Genomic DNA, 15,430 nt, shown 5'->3' with positions numbered 1-15,430 from the left:
AATATAATACTGGAAAGTGTGAGGTTATGCACTTTGGCAGGAAAAATCATAGAGCAAGTTATTATCTTAATGGCAAGAAACTGGAAAGTACTGCAGTACAAAGGGATCTGGGGGTCCTGGTGCACGAAACACAAAAGGTGAGTATGCAGGTGATCAAGAAGGCCAATGGAATCTTGGCTTTTATTGCTAGGGGGATGGAATATAAAAACAGGGAGGTATTGCTGCAGTTGTACAAGGTATTGGTGAGACCACACCTGGAATACTGCATACAGTTTTGGTATCCATACTTAAGAAAAGACATACTTGCTCTCGAGGCAGTACAAAGAAGGTTCACTCGGTTAATCCCGGGGATGAGGGGGTTGACATATGAGGAGAGGTTGAGTAGATTGGGACTCTACTCATTGGAGTTCAGAAGAATGAGAGGCGATCTTATCGAAACATATAAGATTGTGAAGGGGCTTGATCGGGTGGATGTGGTGAGGATGTTCCCTTGAGCAATAATCTTTTGTGTGGCACCTTGTCAAATGCCTTTTGGAAGTCTAAATACACTACGTCCACTGGTTCTCCTTTATCCACCCTGTATGTTACTTCCTCAAAGAACTCAAGCAAATTTGTCAAACATGACTTCCCCTTCATGAAACCATGCTGAGTTTGTCCTATTAAATTATGTTTATCCAAATGTCCCGTTACTGTCTCCTTAATAATGGACTGTAACATTTTACCAACCACAGATGTTAGGCTAACAGGTCTATAGTTTCCAGCCTTCTGCCGACTACCCTTTTTAAATAAGGGTGTTACATTAGCAGTTTTCCAATCTGTGGAAGCTACATCATTAAATAAATTTAAAACCGAAATAGACAGTTTCCTAGAAGTAAAGGGAATTAGGGGTTACGGGGAGCGGGCAGGATATCAGACATGAGGCTAGGTTCGGATCGGTCATGGCCCTGTGGGTGGCGGAGCGGGCCCAGGGGCCGTGTAGCCTGGTCCTGCTCCTACTTCTTGTGTTCTAATTCTGTGTTAGATTTCAGGAGATGGTTCTATTCACAGGGATTAGTGGAGACCTCGGGAACAGGCTGCCAACTAGGAGTCCTTCAAGAGTAAATTGGGCCTGTTCCTGGCTGGGGTGGAGATCACCTTTTACAGAAGGTAAGTACTGCAGGAAATACAGGGACAGAGTGATCTCCTGCACGAGTTTCAATCGCCTAGATGGGTCGGAGAGGAATTTCCCAGATTTTTTCTCCCAAATTGGCCATTGGGTTTTTTATCTGGTTTTTCGACACTCCCGGGAGATCACATGGGTTCGGGTGGGATGGAGAGTGAAAGTAGATTTGAGGTTAGGATCAGATTAGCCATGATCTTATTGAATGGCGGAGCAGGCTCGAGGGGCAGATTGGCCTACTCCTGCTCCTATTTCTTATGTTCTTATGTTTGACTCAGATACACACTGGTCCTGGTGATGGACTGGGGAGAAAGGTCAGAGAGAGTCCCATTGACTCAGATACACACTGGTCCTGGTGATGGACTGGGGAGAAAGGTCAGAGAGAGTCCCATTGACTCAGATACACACTGGTCCTGGAGATGGACTGGGGAGAAAGGTCAGAGAGAGTCCCATTGACTCAGATACACACTGGTCCTGGAGATGGACTGGGGAGAAAGGTCAGAGAGAGTCCCATTGACTCAGATACACACTGGTCCTGGAGATGGACTGGGGAGAAAGGTCAGAGAGAGTCCCATTGACTCAGATACACACTGGTCCTGGAGATGGACTGGGGAGAAAGGTCAGAGAGTCCCATTGACTCAGATACACACTGGTCCTGGAGATGGACTGGGGAGAAAGGTCAGAGAGAGTCCCATTGACTCAGATACACACTGGTCCTGGAGATGGACCGGGGAGAAAGGTCAGAGAGTCCCATTGACTCAGATACACACTGGTCCTGGAGATGGACTGGGGAGAAAGGTCAGAGAGTGGGCAGCACGGTGGCATAGTGGTTAGCACTGTTGCCTCACAGCGCCAGGGACCCGGGTTCGAATCCGGCCTCGGGTGACTGTCTGTGTGGAGTTTGCACATTCTCCCCGTGTTTGCGTGGGTTTTCTCCGGGTGCTCCGGTTTCCTCCCACAGTCCAAAGATGTGCGGGTTAGGTTGATTGGCTATGATAAAAAAAATTGACCCTTAGTGTTAGGGGGATTAAATACGTGAGGTTACGGGGATAGGGTGGGATATGTGTTGGTGTAGGAGTTACGGGGATCGGGTGGGATATGTGTCGGTGCAGGCTCGATGGGCCGAAATGCCCTCTATCTGCACTGTGGGGTTTCTGTGATTCTGAGAGAGTCCCATTGACTCAGATACACACTGGTCCTGGAGATGGACGCTCCCGCGCTTGCCCCCCCCGCGCTCACCCCCCCGGCCCTCCCGCGCTCACCCCCCGGCCCTCCCACGCTCGCCCTGATGGGGCTCTTCTCAAGTAAACCAAGCAGTGCAATAATACATCCCCAGAATCAAGGCCCTGCTCCTGGGGAAGGTGATCAGGCCCCAGGAGCTCTGAGATGAGGAGAAACTTCTTCACTCAGAGGGTGGTAGGTCTGTGGAATTTGCTGCCCCAGAGAGCTGTGGAAGCTACATCATTAAATAAATTTAAAACAGAAATAGACAGTTTCCTAGAAGCCAAGGGAATTAGGGGTTACGGGGAGTGGGCAGGAAATTGGACATGAGTCTAGGTTCGGATCGGTCATGGCCCTGTGGGTGGCGGAGTGGGCCCAGGGGCCGTGTAGCCTGGTCCTGCTCCTACTTCTTGTGTTCTAATTCTGTGTTAGATTTCAGGAGATGGTTCTATTCACAGGGATTAGTGGAGACCTCGGGAACAGGCTGCCAGCTAGGAGTCCTTCAAGAGTAAATTGGGCCTGTTCCTGGCTGGGGTGGAGATCACCTCTTACAGAAGGTAAGTACTGCGGGAAATACAGGGACAGAGTGATCTCCTGCACGAGTTTCGATCGGCTGGAGGGGTCGGAGAGGAATTTCCCAGATTTTTTCTCCCAAATTGGCCATTGGGTTTTTTATCTGGTTTTTCGCCTCTCCCGGGAGATCACATGGGTTCGGGTGGGAGGGAGAGTGAAACTAGATTTGAGGTTAGGATCAGGTCAGCCATGATCTTATTGAATGGCGGAGCAGGCTCGAGGGGCCGATTGGCCTACTCCTGCTCCTATTTCTTATGTTCTTATGTAACCAGTACAAGTGAAGCGACTCCTTCTCCCGGAGATTTATTAAGCGTGAATACTCCAAGAGTTGACCAAAAATCAGGTTAGTAATATTAATCAAGGAGTCAATTTCTGCTGTAAGGAGGGATGATACCTTAGCAGGTTCCTCTAATGAGGCCATATGGGTAGAACTTAAAAACAAAAAGGGGGCAAGCACTTTGCTGGGAGTGTACTATAGGCCCCCAAACAGTCAGGGGGAGATAGAGGAACAGATATGTAGGCTAATCTCAGAGAAGTGTAGAAATAATAGGGTAATAATTGTTGGGGATTTCAACTTCCCCAATATTAACTGGGATAGTCAGTGTGTGAAAGGCTTAGAGGGTGTGGAATTCTTAAAGTGCATCCAGGAGAGCTTTTTCAGCCAACATGTAGAAAGTCCTACAAGAGAGGGGGTGGTACTGGACCTAATTCGAGGGAATATAGCAGGGCAAGTGGTAGAAAGGTTAGTAGGAGAGCATTTTGGTTACAGTGACCATAATTCGGTGACAGTGACCATAATTCGGTGAGATTTAAAGTAGTTATGGAAAAGGACAAAGATGGACCGGAAATAAAGGTTCTAAATTGGGGGAAGGCCGATTTTAATATGATAAGGCAGGATCTGGCCAAAGTGGACTGGGATCAGCTACTTGTAGGAAAATCCACATCAGAGCAGTGGGAGTCTTTCAGAAAGGAAATAGAGAGAGTACAACGCCAACATGTTCCTGTAAAGGTCAAGGGTGGGACCAACAAGCCCAGGGAACCCTGGATGTCAAGGGACATACAAGAATGGTTTAGGAAAAAAAGGGAGGCTTTTGGCAGATACAAAGGACTAAAAACAGTGGAAGCCCTAGAGGAGTATAGAAAGTGCAGGGGGGTACTTAAAAAAGAAATTAAGAGAACGAAGAGGGGTCATGAAAAACACTGGCAGGCAAAGTAAAGGAAAATCCCAAGGTGTTTTATTAGTATTTTAAGGGCAAGAGGAAAACCAGGGAAAGAGTAGAGCCCATTAGGGACCAAAGTGGCAATCTGTGTGTAGAGCCAGAAGATGTAGGTGAGGTTTTAAATTAATATTTTGCATCTGTGTTCACTATGGAGAAGGACGATGCAGGCATAGAAATCAGGCAGGGGGATTGTGATATACTTGAACAAATTAGTATTGAGAGGGAGGAGGTACTAGTGGATTTAGCAGGTCCAGACGAGATGTATCCCAGCCTGCTGTGTGAGGCAAGGGAGGAGATTGCAGGGGCTCTGACACAAATTTTCAGAACCTCTCTGGCCACAGGGGAGGTGCCAGAGGACTGGAGAACAGCTAATGTAGTACCATTATTCAAGAAGGGTAATAGTAGGGATAAACCAGGGAATTACAGGCCAGTGAGCCTAACATCAGTGGTAGGGAAATTATTGGAAAAAATTCTGAGGGACAGAATTAGTCTCCACTTGGAGAGGCAAGGATTAATCAAGGATAGTCAGCATGGCTTTGTCAGGGGGAGATCATGTCTAACCAATTTGATTGAATATTTTGATGGGGGTGACTAGGTATGTGGATGAGGGCAGTCCAGTTGATGTAGTCTACATGGACTTTAGTAAGGCTTTTGACAAAGTCCCACATGGGAGACTGGTCAAGAAGGTAAGAGCCCATGGGATCCAGGGCAATTTGGCACATTGTATCCAAAATTGGCTTAGTGGCAGGAGGCAGAGGGTGATGGTCGAAGGTTGTTTTTGTGACTGGAAGCCTGTGTCCAGTGGTGTACCACAGGGTCTGGGTCCTTTGCTGTTTGTAGTGTACATTAATGATTTAGATATGAATGTAGGAGGTATGATCAGTAAGTTCGCAGATGACACGAAAATTGGTGGAGTGGTAAATAGCGAGGAGGGAAGCCTCAGGCTACAGGAGAATATAGACGGGTTGGTTGGATGGGCAGCACAGTGGCCAATGGAATTTAACCCTGAAAAGTGTGAGGTGATGCATTTTGGGAGGACTAACAAGGGAATACACAATGAATGGTTGGACCCTAGGAAGGACAGGGGATCAGAGGGACCTTGGTGTACATGTACATAGATCCCTGAGGGCAGCAGGACAGCTAGATAAGGTGGTTAAGAAGGCATATGGGATACTTATATTCTATGCCTCGGCTAATGAAGGCAAGAGCAGGGAGGTTATGATGGAGCTGTACAAAACGCTAGTTAGGCCACAGCTGGAATACTGTCTGCAGTTCTGGTTGCCACACTATAGGAAGGATGTGATTGCATTGGAGAGGGTGCAGAGGAGATTCACCAGGGTGTTACCTGGGCTGGAGCGCTTCAGCTATGAATAGAGACTGGACAGGCTGGGGTTGTTTTCCTTAGAGCAGAGAAGGCTGAGGGGGACCTGATTGAGGTGTACAAAATTATGAGGGGCATAGATAGGGTAGATAGTAAGGAACTTTTCCCCTTAGTAGAGGGGTCAATAACCAGGGGGCATAGTTTCAAGGTAAGGGGCAGGAGGTTTAGAGGGGATTTGAGGAAAAACTTTTTCACCCAGAGGGTGGTTGGAATCTGGAACTCACTGCCTGAAAGGGTGGTAGAGGCAGGAACCCTCACAACATTCAAGAAGCATACAAGGCTACGGACCAAGTGCTGGAAAATGGGATTAGAATAGACAGGGCTTGATGGCCGGCGTGGACACGATGGGCCGAAGGGCCGCTTTCTGTGCTGTATAAATCTATCACTCTATGGTAGCACTCTTGCCTCTGAGGCATAAGGTTGTGGGTTCAAGTCCCACTCCAGAGACTTGAGCACAAAAATTCAGGCTGACACTCCAGTGCAGTACTGAGGCACTGTCAGAGGTGGCGTCTTTCGGATGAGACATTAAACTGAGGCCCTGTCTGCTCTCTCAGGTGGATGTAAAAGATCCCATGACACTATTTTGAGAAAGAAAGACTTGCATTTATATAGTGCTTTCATGACCAGCAGACGTCTTGAAGTGCTTTACAGCCAATGAAGTACTTTTGAGGTGTAGTCACTGTTGTAATGTGGGAAAGAGCAGGGGAAATATCCCCAGTGTCCTAGCCAATGGTTATCCCTCAATCAATGTAACAAAAGGATAATAGCAAAATACTGCGGATGCTGGAAATCTGAAATAACAACAGGAAATGCTGGAAACATTCAGCAGGCCAGGCAACATCCGTAGAGAGAGAAACAGAGTTAACAAAAAGATAGATTATCTGGTCAATATCACATTGCTGTTTGTGGGAGCTTGCTGTGCGCTATTTGACTGCCACATTTCCTACATTACAACAGTGACTACACTTCAAAAGTACTTCATTGGCTGTAAAGCACTTTAGGACGTCCGGTGGTGGTGAAAGGCGCTATAGAAATGCAAGTCTTTCTTTCTTCACTGGTCTCACCAGCGACCTCTTCTGGCTGATGGTTGATTGACAGCCGAGAGTCCGCGCATGCGCACAGGGAGCGGCGGTTTGGACGGAGTCCAGCACAGCGACCCCTCCCGGTCACCAAGGGCAACAACCGCGCATGCCCAGAGGAGACCAACCCCCCTCCCCCACTCGGAGCTGCGCCTGCGCGGTCGGATCCTGCCGGACGGAGTCGGCGCGGGACATTCCGGGGAAAGTCCTTGGTGTCGGGTCCAGAGTCACGATCGGTGACGCAAAGTGAGTTTTCTCCACTCCGATTGGTTGGAGAATCGCGCGGGGTGGGAGGAGGGGTGGATCGGGAGAGAATAAAGAGAAATAGAAAAACCTGAGAGTCCGCGAGGCCCCGGACCAAGCGGCGTCAGTTGGACGGAGCACGTGATCTCCTCGGGGACACGTGACCCAGCCCAGGGCCTGATTAACGGGAGCTTCCGACCAATAGGGAGCGAGCGGGGCGGGGCTGGCGGATCGAGCCGGCGGCGGGTCCTCCAACCAATCGGGGAGCCCGAGGGGTGGGACTAGCGCCAGCTGATTGTCTGATCCGCAGGACAGCGAGTTTCTCCAGTCCCTTGTTCAGGGCCCGGGGCCAGGGGAGGCTGTGGGCCTTTATTCCCCTCATTGGACACAAGGCTCTTTGGCTCACAACACACTGGCTCAGGTTTTAATAGAGACTTTTTAAATTCATCAATAAAAGCAGATAAACCCCGTGCTTCTGTGGAACAAACTTTCTAATATTTTATAGAATCATAGAATGGTTACAGCACAGAAGGAGGCCATTCAGCCCGTCGAGCCCGTGCCAGCTCTCTGCAAGACCACTTCAGCTAGTCCCACTCCCCGCCCTTTCCCCGTAACCCTGCACATTTCTTTACTTCAGGCACTTATCCAATTCCCTTTTGAAAGCTGTGATTGAATCTGCCTCCACCACCCTTTCAGGCAGTGCATTCCAGATCCTAACCACTCGCTGCATAAAAAAGTTTTTCCTCATGTCGCCTTTGGTTCTTCTGCCAATCACCTTAAACCTGTGTCCTCTGGTTCTCGACCCTTTCGCCAATGGGAACAGTTTCTACTCTGTCCAGACCCATCATGATTTTGAACACCTCTATCAAATCTCCTCTCTACCTTCTCTGCTGTAAGGAGAACCACCCCAGCTTCTCGAGTCTATCCACGTAACTGAAGTCCCTCGTCCCTTATCACTGGAACCATTCTTGTAAATCTTTTCTGCACCCTCTCTGAGGCCTTCACATCCTTCCTAAAGTGCGGTGCCCAGAATTGGACACAATTCACCAGTTGAGGCTGAACCAGTGTTTTATAAAGGTTCATCATAACCTCCTTGCTTTTGTACTCTATGCCTCTATTCATGAAGCCCAGGTTCCCGTAAGCTTTTTTAACCGCTTTCTCAACCTGCCCTGCCACCTTCAATGATTTGTGCACATATACCCCCAGGTCTCTCTGTTCATGCACCCACTTTAGGATTGTACCCTTTAGTTTATATTGCCTCTCCTTGTTCTTCCTACCAAAATGTATCACTTTGCACTTTTCTGCGTTAAATTTAATCTGCCACGTGTCCGCCCATTCCACCAGCCTGTCTATGTCTTATTGAAGTCTATCACTATCCTCCTCACTGTTCAATTTACTTCCAAGTTTTCTGTCATCTGCAAATTTTGAAATTGTGCCCTGTACACCCAAGTCTAAGTGTATATCAAGTAAAGCAGTGGTCCTAGTACCGATCCCTGGGGAACACCACTGTATACCTTCCTCCAGTCTGAAAAACAACCGTTCACCACTACTCTCTGTTTCCTGTCACTTTGCCAATTTTGTATCCATGTTGCCACTGTCCCTTTTATTCCATGGGCTTCAACTTTGCTGGCAAGCCTATTATGTTGTGGAGATGCCGGTGTTGGACTGGGGTGGACAAATGTAAGAAATCACACAACACCAGATTATAGTCCAACAGCTTTATTTGAAATCACAAGCTTTCGGAGCACTGCTCCTTTGTCAGGTGAAGTGGAGAGATGCATAAAAACACAGCTTATATAGTCAGAGAATAATATCAGATGTTTACAGGTAATCTTTCTAACTGCCATTTATCACACCTCGGCAGAGAGATAATCACAGCAATCAAAGGTGTAAATGGTGTCCAAACAGGTCAGTCAGGAAAACATTACATCAAAGAGCAATGAGGTGGGGTCACAAGGGGTCAAATGTTGCAGATGCTGGGGTCTGTATGAAAAACAAAAAAAGAGACAAAAAACATTTTTTTTGCTGGAAATCACAGCAGGTCCGGCCGCATCTGTGTGGAGAGGCCGGACCTGCTGTGATTTCCAGCAAAAAAAATGTTTTTTGTCTTTTTTTGTTTTTCATACAGATCCCAGCATCTGCAACATTTGACCCCTTGCGACCCCACCTCATTGTTCTTTGATGTAATGTTTTCCTGACTGACCTGTTTGGACACCATTTACGCCTTTGATTGCTGTGATTATCTCTCTGCCGAGGTGTGATAAATGGCAGTTAGAAAGATTACTTGTAAACATCTGACGTTATTCTCTGACTATATAGGCTGTGTTTTTATGCATCTCTCCACTTCACCTGACGAAGGAGCAGTGCTCCGAAAGCTTGTGATTTCAAATAAAGCTGTTGGACTATAACCTGGTGTTGTGTGAAGCCAATTATGTGGCACTTGTCGAACGCCTTTTGGAAATCCATGTACACCACGTTAACCGCATTGCCCTCATCAACCCCATCTGTTACCTCATCAAAAACTCAATCAGAATCAGAGCGGCCGGGCCCGGCGGACGTGCGGCCAGGGCCCAGGCACCAGGAAACCCAGAGTGCAGCGCTTCCCCCATCCGAGCCGCCGCTTCCTGGTTTCTTCAGCCGGTTCCACCGAGTCCGAATCAGGAAAAGGACAGGAGCCAGGCTCCCAGAATGGCCCACGGCCCCGGGGAGCATGCGCACTCTCAGTGGGGAAATCAGCACGTTGGATAGAGCGGTTTCTGGGGTGCGGGGAATTGTGGGTGCTGCGGCCGCCATTAGTCAGCGGCTGTCGGGAAGAGTTTTATTGCAGGCTGACGGAAGGTAGGTCCCTGGCTGCATGTGTAGGTCTTTTTGTTGCTTCATTGTTGAGGATGTAACTAGTAAAATAGATAAGGGAGAACCAGTGGATGTTGTGTATTTGGACTTTCAGAAGGCTTTCGATAAGGTCCCGCATAAGAGATTAGCATGTAAAGTTAAGGCACATGGGATTGGGGGCAAGGTATTGACTTGGATAGAGAACTGGTTGGCAGACAGAAAGCAAAGAGTTGGAATAAATGGGTCTTTTTCCGAGTGGCAGGCAGTGACGAGTGGGATACCGCAGGGATTGGTCCTTGGACCCCAGCTATTCACAATATATATTTATGATCTAGATAAGTGAACTAGATGTAATATCTCCAAATTTGCAGACGACACAAAGCTGGGTGGGCGTGTGTGCTGTGAGGAGGATGCCGAGAAACTACAGGATGATTTGGACAGGTTGGGTGATTGGGCAGAAGCATAGCAGATGCAATATAATGTGGATAAATGTGAGGTTATCCACATTGGTGGCCAAAACAGGAAGGCAGGTTCTTATCTGAATGGCAATAGATTGGGAGAAGGGGAAGTGCAACGAGACCTGGGTGTCCTTGTGCACTTGTCGCTGAAGGTAAGCATGCAGGTGCAGTAGGTGGTTAAGAAGGCAAATGGTATGTTGGCCTTCATAGTGAGAGGGTTTGAGTACAGGAACAAGGATGTCTTGCTGCAGTTGTACAGGGCCTTGGTAAGACCACATCTTGAGTATTGTGTGCAGTTTTGGTCGCCTTATCTGAGGAAGGATGTTCTTGCCGTGGAAGGAGTTCAGCGAAGATTCACCAGGCTGATACCTGGGATGGGAGGAATGACGTATGAGGAGAGATTGGGACGATTGGGCTTGTACTCGCTGGAGTTTAGAAGAATGAGAGGGGATCTCATTGAAACTTATAAAATTCTGACAGGACTGGACAGACTAGATGCAGGAAGGATGTTCCCGATGGTCGGGGAGTCCAGAACCAGGGGTCACAGTCTAAGGATAAGGGGTAGGCCATTTAGGACAGAAATGAGGAGGAATTTCTTCACCCAAAGAGTGATGAACCTGTGGAATTCTCTACCACAGAAGGCAGTAGAGGCCAATACATTAAATATAGTCAAGAAGGAGTTGGATATATTTCTTAAGGCTAAATGGATCAAGGGGTATGGGGAGAAAGCAGGGACTGGGTACTGAATTTTGATGATCAGCCATGATCGCATTGCATGACGGAGCAGGCTAGAGGGGCCGAATGGCCTACTCCTGCTCCTATCTTCTATGTTTGTATGTTTCTATGCTTCAGTTTGAGATGGAGGAGAAGCTGCTGGGTTTAACCCTCAGTACTTCTGAGCCCAGGAGGACCCAACAATTTCCAATGTGAGACTGTCAAGGGAGGTGGATTCTAGGGGAGATCAGGTTGTTACACAGACACTGTCCGTACAATGTAAAAGAGTATTGTTTTAGGAACAAGTATTTCTGTAGAGGCTTTTAATCCAGTTTACATCTACAGATTTGTTTTAATTCATTCTTGGGATGTGGGCATAGCTCGCAAGAGCAGCAAATATTGCCAATCCCCAGTTTCCCATTGAGAAGGGGGTGGTGAGTCACCTTCTTTAACTACTGCAGGCCGTGTGGTGAAGGTATTCCCACAATGTTGTTCGGTAAGGAGTTCCAGGATTATGACCCAGCAACGATGAATATATCTGAGTCAGGATGGTGTGTGACTTGGCGGGGAACTTGGATGTGATGGTGCTCCCATACAACAGCTGCCCTTGTCCTTCTAGGTGGAGGTTGCGGGTTTTGGAGGTTCTATCAAAGTTCTGGTCGAGTTGCAGATGTATAAAGTTCCTTTCCTTCGCCCCCTCCCCCTCCCACTCCCACCTCTCTCTCTCTCTCTCTCTTTCCTCCCATAGAGGCCAGAGTCTTGTGTAGGCCCAGACCAGGTGGTGGATTCCCTTCCCTGAAGGACATCAGTGAACCAGTTGGGTTTTTACGACAATCCGGCAGCTTTCATGGTCACTTTTTCTCGTGCCGGCCCCACAATTGACCAGATTCATTGAGCTCAATTTCACAACCTGCCTTTGCTTTCTTGTGGGTTGTCTCATGCTCCCTGTTTTAAATTAATTTTACAGGGCACTGGAAGGGGAAGATTTACAGACGGTAAGCTCAGACCAAACATCACATCAAGATCTGACAGAGTCACTCGACTCATCGGATCTGAATATCACCAGCCTCTGAACATGGAAGCAAAAAGCACCATTCGCAGCGGGGAGAAACCGTACACATGTTCTGTGTGTGGACGAGGCTTCAGCCGATCCTCTGGCCTATCGAGACACGAGCATATTCACACTGGGGAGAGGCCGTTCACCTGCTTTGAGTGTGGGAAGGGATTCACTGAGTCATCTGACCTTCAGACACACCAGCGTGTTCACACCGGGGAGCGGGCGTTCACCTGCTCTGAGTGTGGAAAGGGATTCACTAATTCATCTCACCTACTGAGGCACCAGCGTGTTCACACCGGGGAGAGGCCGTTCACCTGCTCTGAGTGTGGAAAGGGATTCACTAATTCATCTCACCTGCTGACACACCAGCGAGTTCACACCGGGGAGAGGCCGTTCACCTGCTCTAAGTGTGGGAAGGGATTCACTAATTCATCTCACCTACTGAGACACCAGCGTGTTCACACCGGGGAGAGGCCGTTCACCTGCTCTGAGTGTGGAAAGGGATTCACTAATTCATCTCACCTGCTGACACACCAGCGAGTTCACACTGGGGAGAGGCCGTTCACCTGCCCTGTGTGTGGGAAGGGATTCACTCTGTCATCCAAACTGCTGACACACCAGCGAGTTCACACTGGGGAGAGGCCATTCACCTGCCCTGTGTGTGGGAAGGGATTCACCGAGTCATCCAGCCTGCTGAATCACCAGCGAGTTCACACTGATGAGAGACCATTTAAATGCTCGGACTGTGGGAAGTGCTATAAAACTTCCTGGGATCTGACATACCATCAAAATGTTCACACTGTGGAGAGGCCGTTCAGGTGCTCTCACTGCGGGACTGGGTTCAGGCGATCATCTGAGCTCACTGTACACCAGCGCACTCACACTGGGGAGAGGACGTTCACCTGCTCCGTGTGTGGGAAGGGATTCACTCAATCATCTGACCTGCTGAGACACCAGCGAATTCACACTGGGGAGAGGCCGTTCACCTGCTCTGTGTGTGGGAAGGGATTCACTCGCTCATCCCACCTGCTGAGACACCAGCGAGTTCACGTGTGACTGCAGGGGTTGGATTCTATTGTTTTTGCTGCTGTTAATCACATCCAGGACTGAACCATGTTCATTCTGACAGTTGGTGTTTGTTTCTGCTGATCTTAATAACTCCTGTAACTGGGCTGGAGTTTAATATTCTGGATAGGTGTCAAATAAATCAGCTTTGCTTTAAACACATTGCTGTAGATTTTTGTCTTTCCCACCTGAGTGTTTAGCATCACCTGGCTGGAGCTCAGAAAGGACAAACTGGGGGAGGATCGTACGGTGGGAACAGAACTCCAGCCTGGACACAGTCCTTCAGGGCCACACTGAGAGGGGCAAACGGCACTTTGGTCTTTCTCATCTCTCTTCACTGACAGCAAAGTCCCCATGAGGGTTAATCTCGAGGCGTGTGAGAAATGTGTCCCAGCCACTCTTTGCCATGGTTCAGTGCTCCTAGGCACGGAACAGGAGGCTCCTTTACGAATGTAGCCCAGTGCTTTTAGTTTAATGGCCTTACTAACCTGTGTCGCTACTTTTAGTGATTTGTGTATCTGTATCCCTGGATCCCTCTGCTCCTCCAGCCCTTTTAGACTCTTAGGGGGAAAATTCGGTGATGCCCCCATTAGGTCGCTAACGTCGTTGGGGCTAATTTTAGCGCCCCGAAAATGTTAGCGCCCCTGCACATTAAATTCAGTGGTAGCACCCCAGGCAGGAGGCGGGGTGCTACTGGAAGCGCTCCCCTCCTTGAGGCGCTACCAGTGAATTTTACGGCGCTTCGTGTAACAGCACCACACCCGTCGGCACATAGCACCGGGTCATAGCAGAGCTCCCTCCCTGATTAAAGGGGAGGGGCCTAGCACTGCGTACACCGGGGCCCTGCTGGAACACCAGGGAGTGGGGTGTCGGATCAAGAGGAGCGCCGGGCTGAGCGATCGCGGCCGACACCCCGAAGAAGAAAGGGGAAGGGGGCAGGTGCTGGCAGTCGGCCGAAATAAAAAGTTGCCGCCCGACACCTGCCCTTTAAGTGGCGTCGCCACGGCTGCAGGAATGACCCCTGACCCTGTCGGACATATCGTCCGGCGATAAGTCAGGGGTCGCATACCCAAGGTTGCAGCCGGGGTGCTGCGCATGGCGATGACGTCATTGCCGGCGGTGCAGTGCTGCGGGGCGCTACCAGCGACCGCCGCGGCTAACCTCCCACTGAATATTGCGGGAGGCACAAAGCAACCCAATTTCACCCCCTTGTCCGAGTAGTGTGTGGCTTCCTTATTCTTCCCACCAAAACACACCACCTCACACTGAGCTATAGTGAAATTCATTAACACACCACCTCACACTGATCTACAGTGAAATTCATTAACACACCACCTCACACTGATCTATAGTGAAATATCTCCAAATTTGCAGACGACACAAAGCTGGGTGGGAGGGTAAGCTGTGAGGAGGATGTAGGGAAACTCCAGTAAGATTTGGACAGGTTGGGTGATTGGGCAGAAACATGGCAAATGCAGTATAATGTGGATAAATGTGAGGTTATCCACTTTGGTGGCAAAAACAGGAAGGCAGATTATTATTTGAATGGCAATAGATTGGGAGAAGGGGAAGTGCAAAGAGACCTGGGTGTCCTTGTGAACCAGTCGCTGAAGGTAAGCATGCAGGTGCAGCAGGCGGTTAAGAAGGCAAATGGTATGTTGGCCTTCGTAGCAAGAGGGTTCGAGTACAGGAACAAGGATGTCTTGCTACAGTTGTACAGGGCCTTGGTGAGACAGCACCTTGAGTATTGTGTGCAGTTTTGGTCACCTTACCTGAGGAAAGACGTTCTTGCCATGGAGGGAGTGCAGCGAAGATTCACCAGGCTGATACCTGGGATGGCAGGAATGACGTATGAGGAGAGGTTGTGTCGATTGGGCTTATACTCACTGGAGTTTAGAAGATTGAGAGGGGATCTCATCGAAACCTATAAAATTCTGTCAGGTCTGGACAGACTAGATGCAGGAAGGATGTTTCTGATGGCCGGGGAGTCCAGAACCAGGGGTCATAGTCTAAGAATAAGGGGTAAGCCATTTAGGACTGAAATGAGGAGGAATTTCTTCACCCAGAGAGTGGTGAATCTGTGGAATTATCTGCCACCGAGAGCGGTGGAGGCCAGTTCATTAAACTTATTCAAGAAAGAGTTGGATATATTTCTTGAGGCTAAAGGGATCAAGTGATATGGGGAAAAGGCAGGGACAGGGTACTGAATTTGGATGATCAGCCATGATCACATTGAATGGCGGAGCAGGCTCGAAGGGCCGAATGGCCGACTCCTGCTCCTATCTTCTATGTTTCTATGTAACACACCACCTCACACTGATCTATAGTGGAATTCATTAAAACACCACCTCACACTGGTCTATAGTGAAATTCATTAAAACACCACCTCACACTGATCTATAGTGAAATTCATTAACACACCACCTCA

The 15,430-nt window shown here is 48.8% G+C and overlaps 1 protein-coding gene across 1 annotated transcript in view; it reads left to right on the top strand.

Annotated features, from left to right (window-relative positions):
* The window catches only part of LOC147084064 (uncharacterized), a 256,376-nt gene extending 243,252 nt beyond the window's left edge, over positions 1-13,124 (top strand). The window contains exon 2 of the mRNA XM_085979870.1: positions 11,848-13,124. Within this exon, the coding sequence (XP_085835996.1) occupies positions 11,956-12,993 (1,038 nt within the window). The 5' untranslated portion in view covers positions 11,848-11,955 and the 3' untranslated portion in view covers positions 12,994-13,124. The remainder of the gene's footprint in view (positions 1-11,847) is intronic.
* The last annotated feature ends 2,306 nt before the right edge of the window (positions 13,125-15,430 follow it).

This window comes from Somniosus microcephalus, unplaced genomic scaffold, assembly GCF_052327205.1.
Source record: "Somniosus microcephalus isolate GS21.2 unplaced genomic scaffold, FLI_Smic_1.0 scaffold2, whole genome shotgun sequence".
Classification (NCBI taxonomy): Eukaryota; Metazoa; Chordata; class Chondrichthyes; order Squaliformes; family Somniosidae; genus Somniosus; species Somniosus microcephalus.
This window is presented reverse-complemented; position numbering and strand designations above follow the sequence as displayed.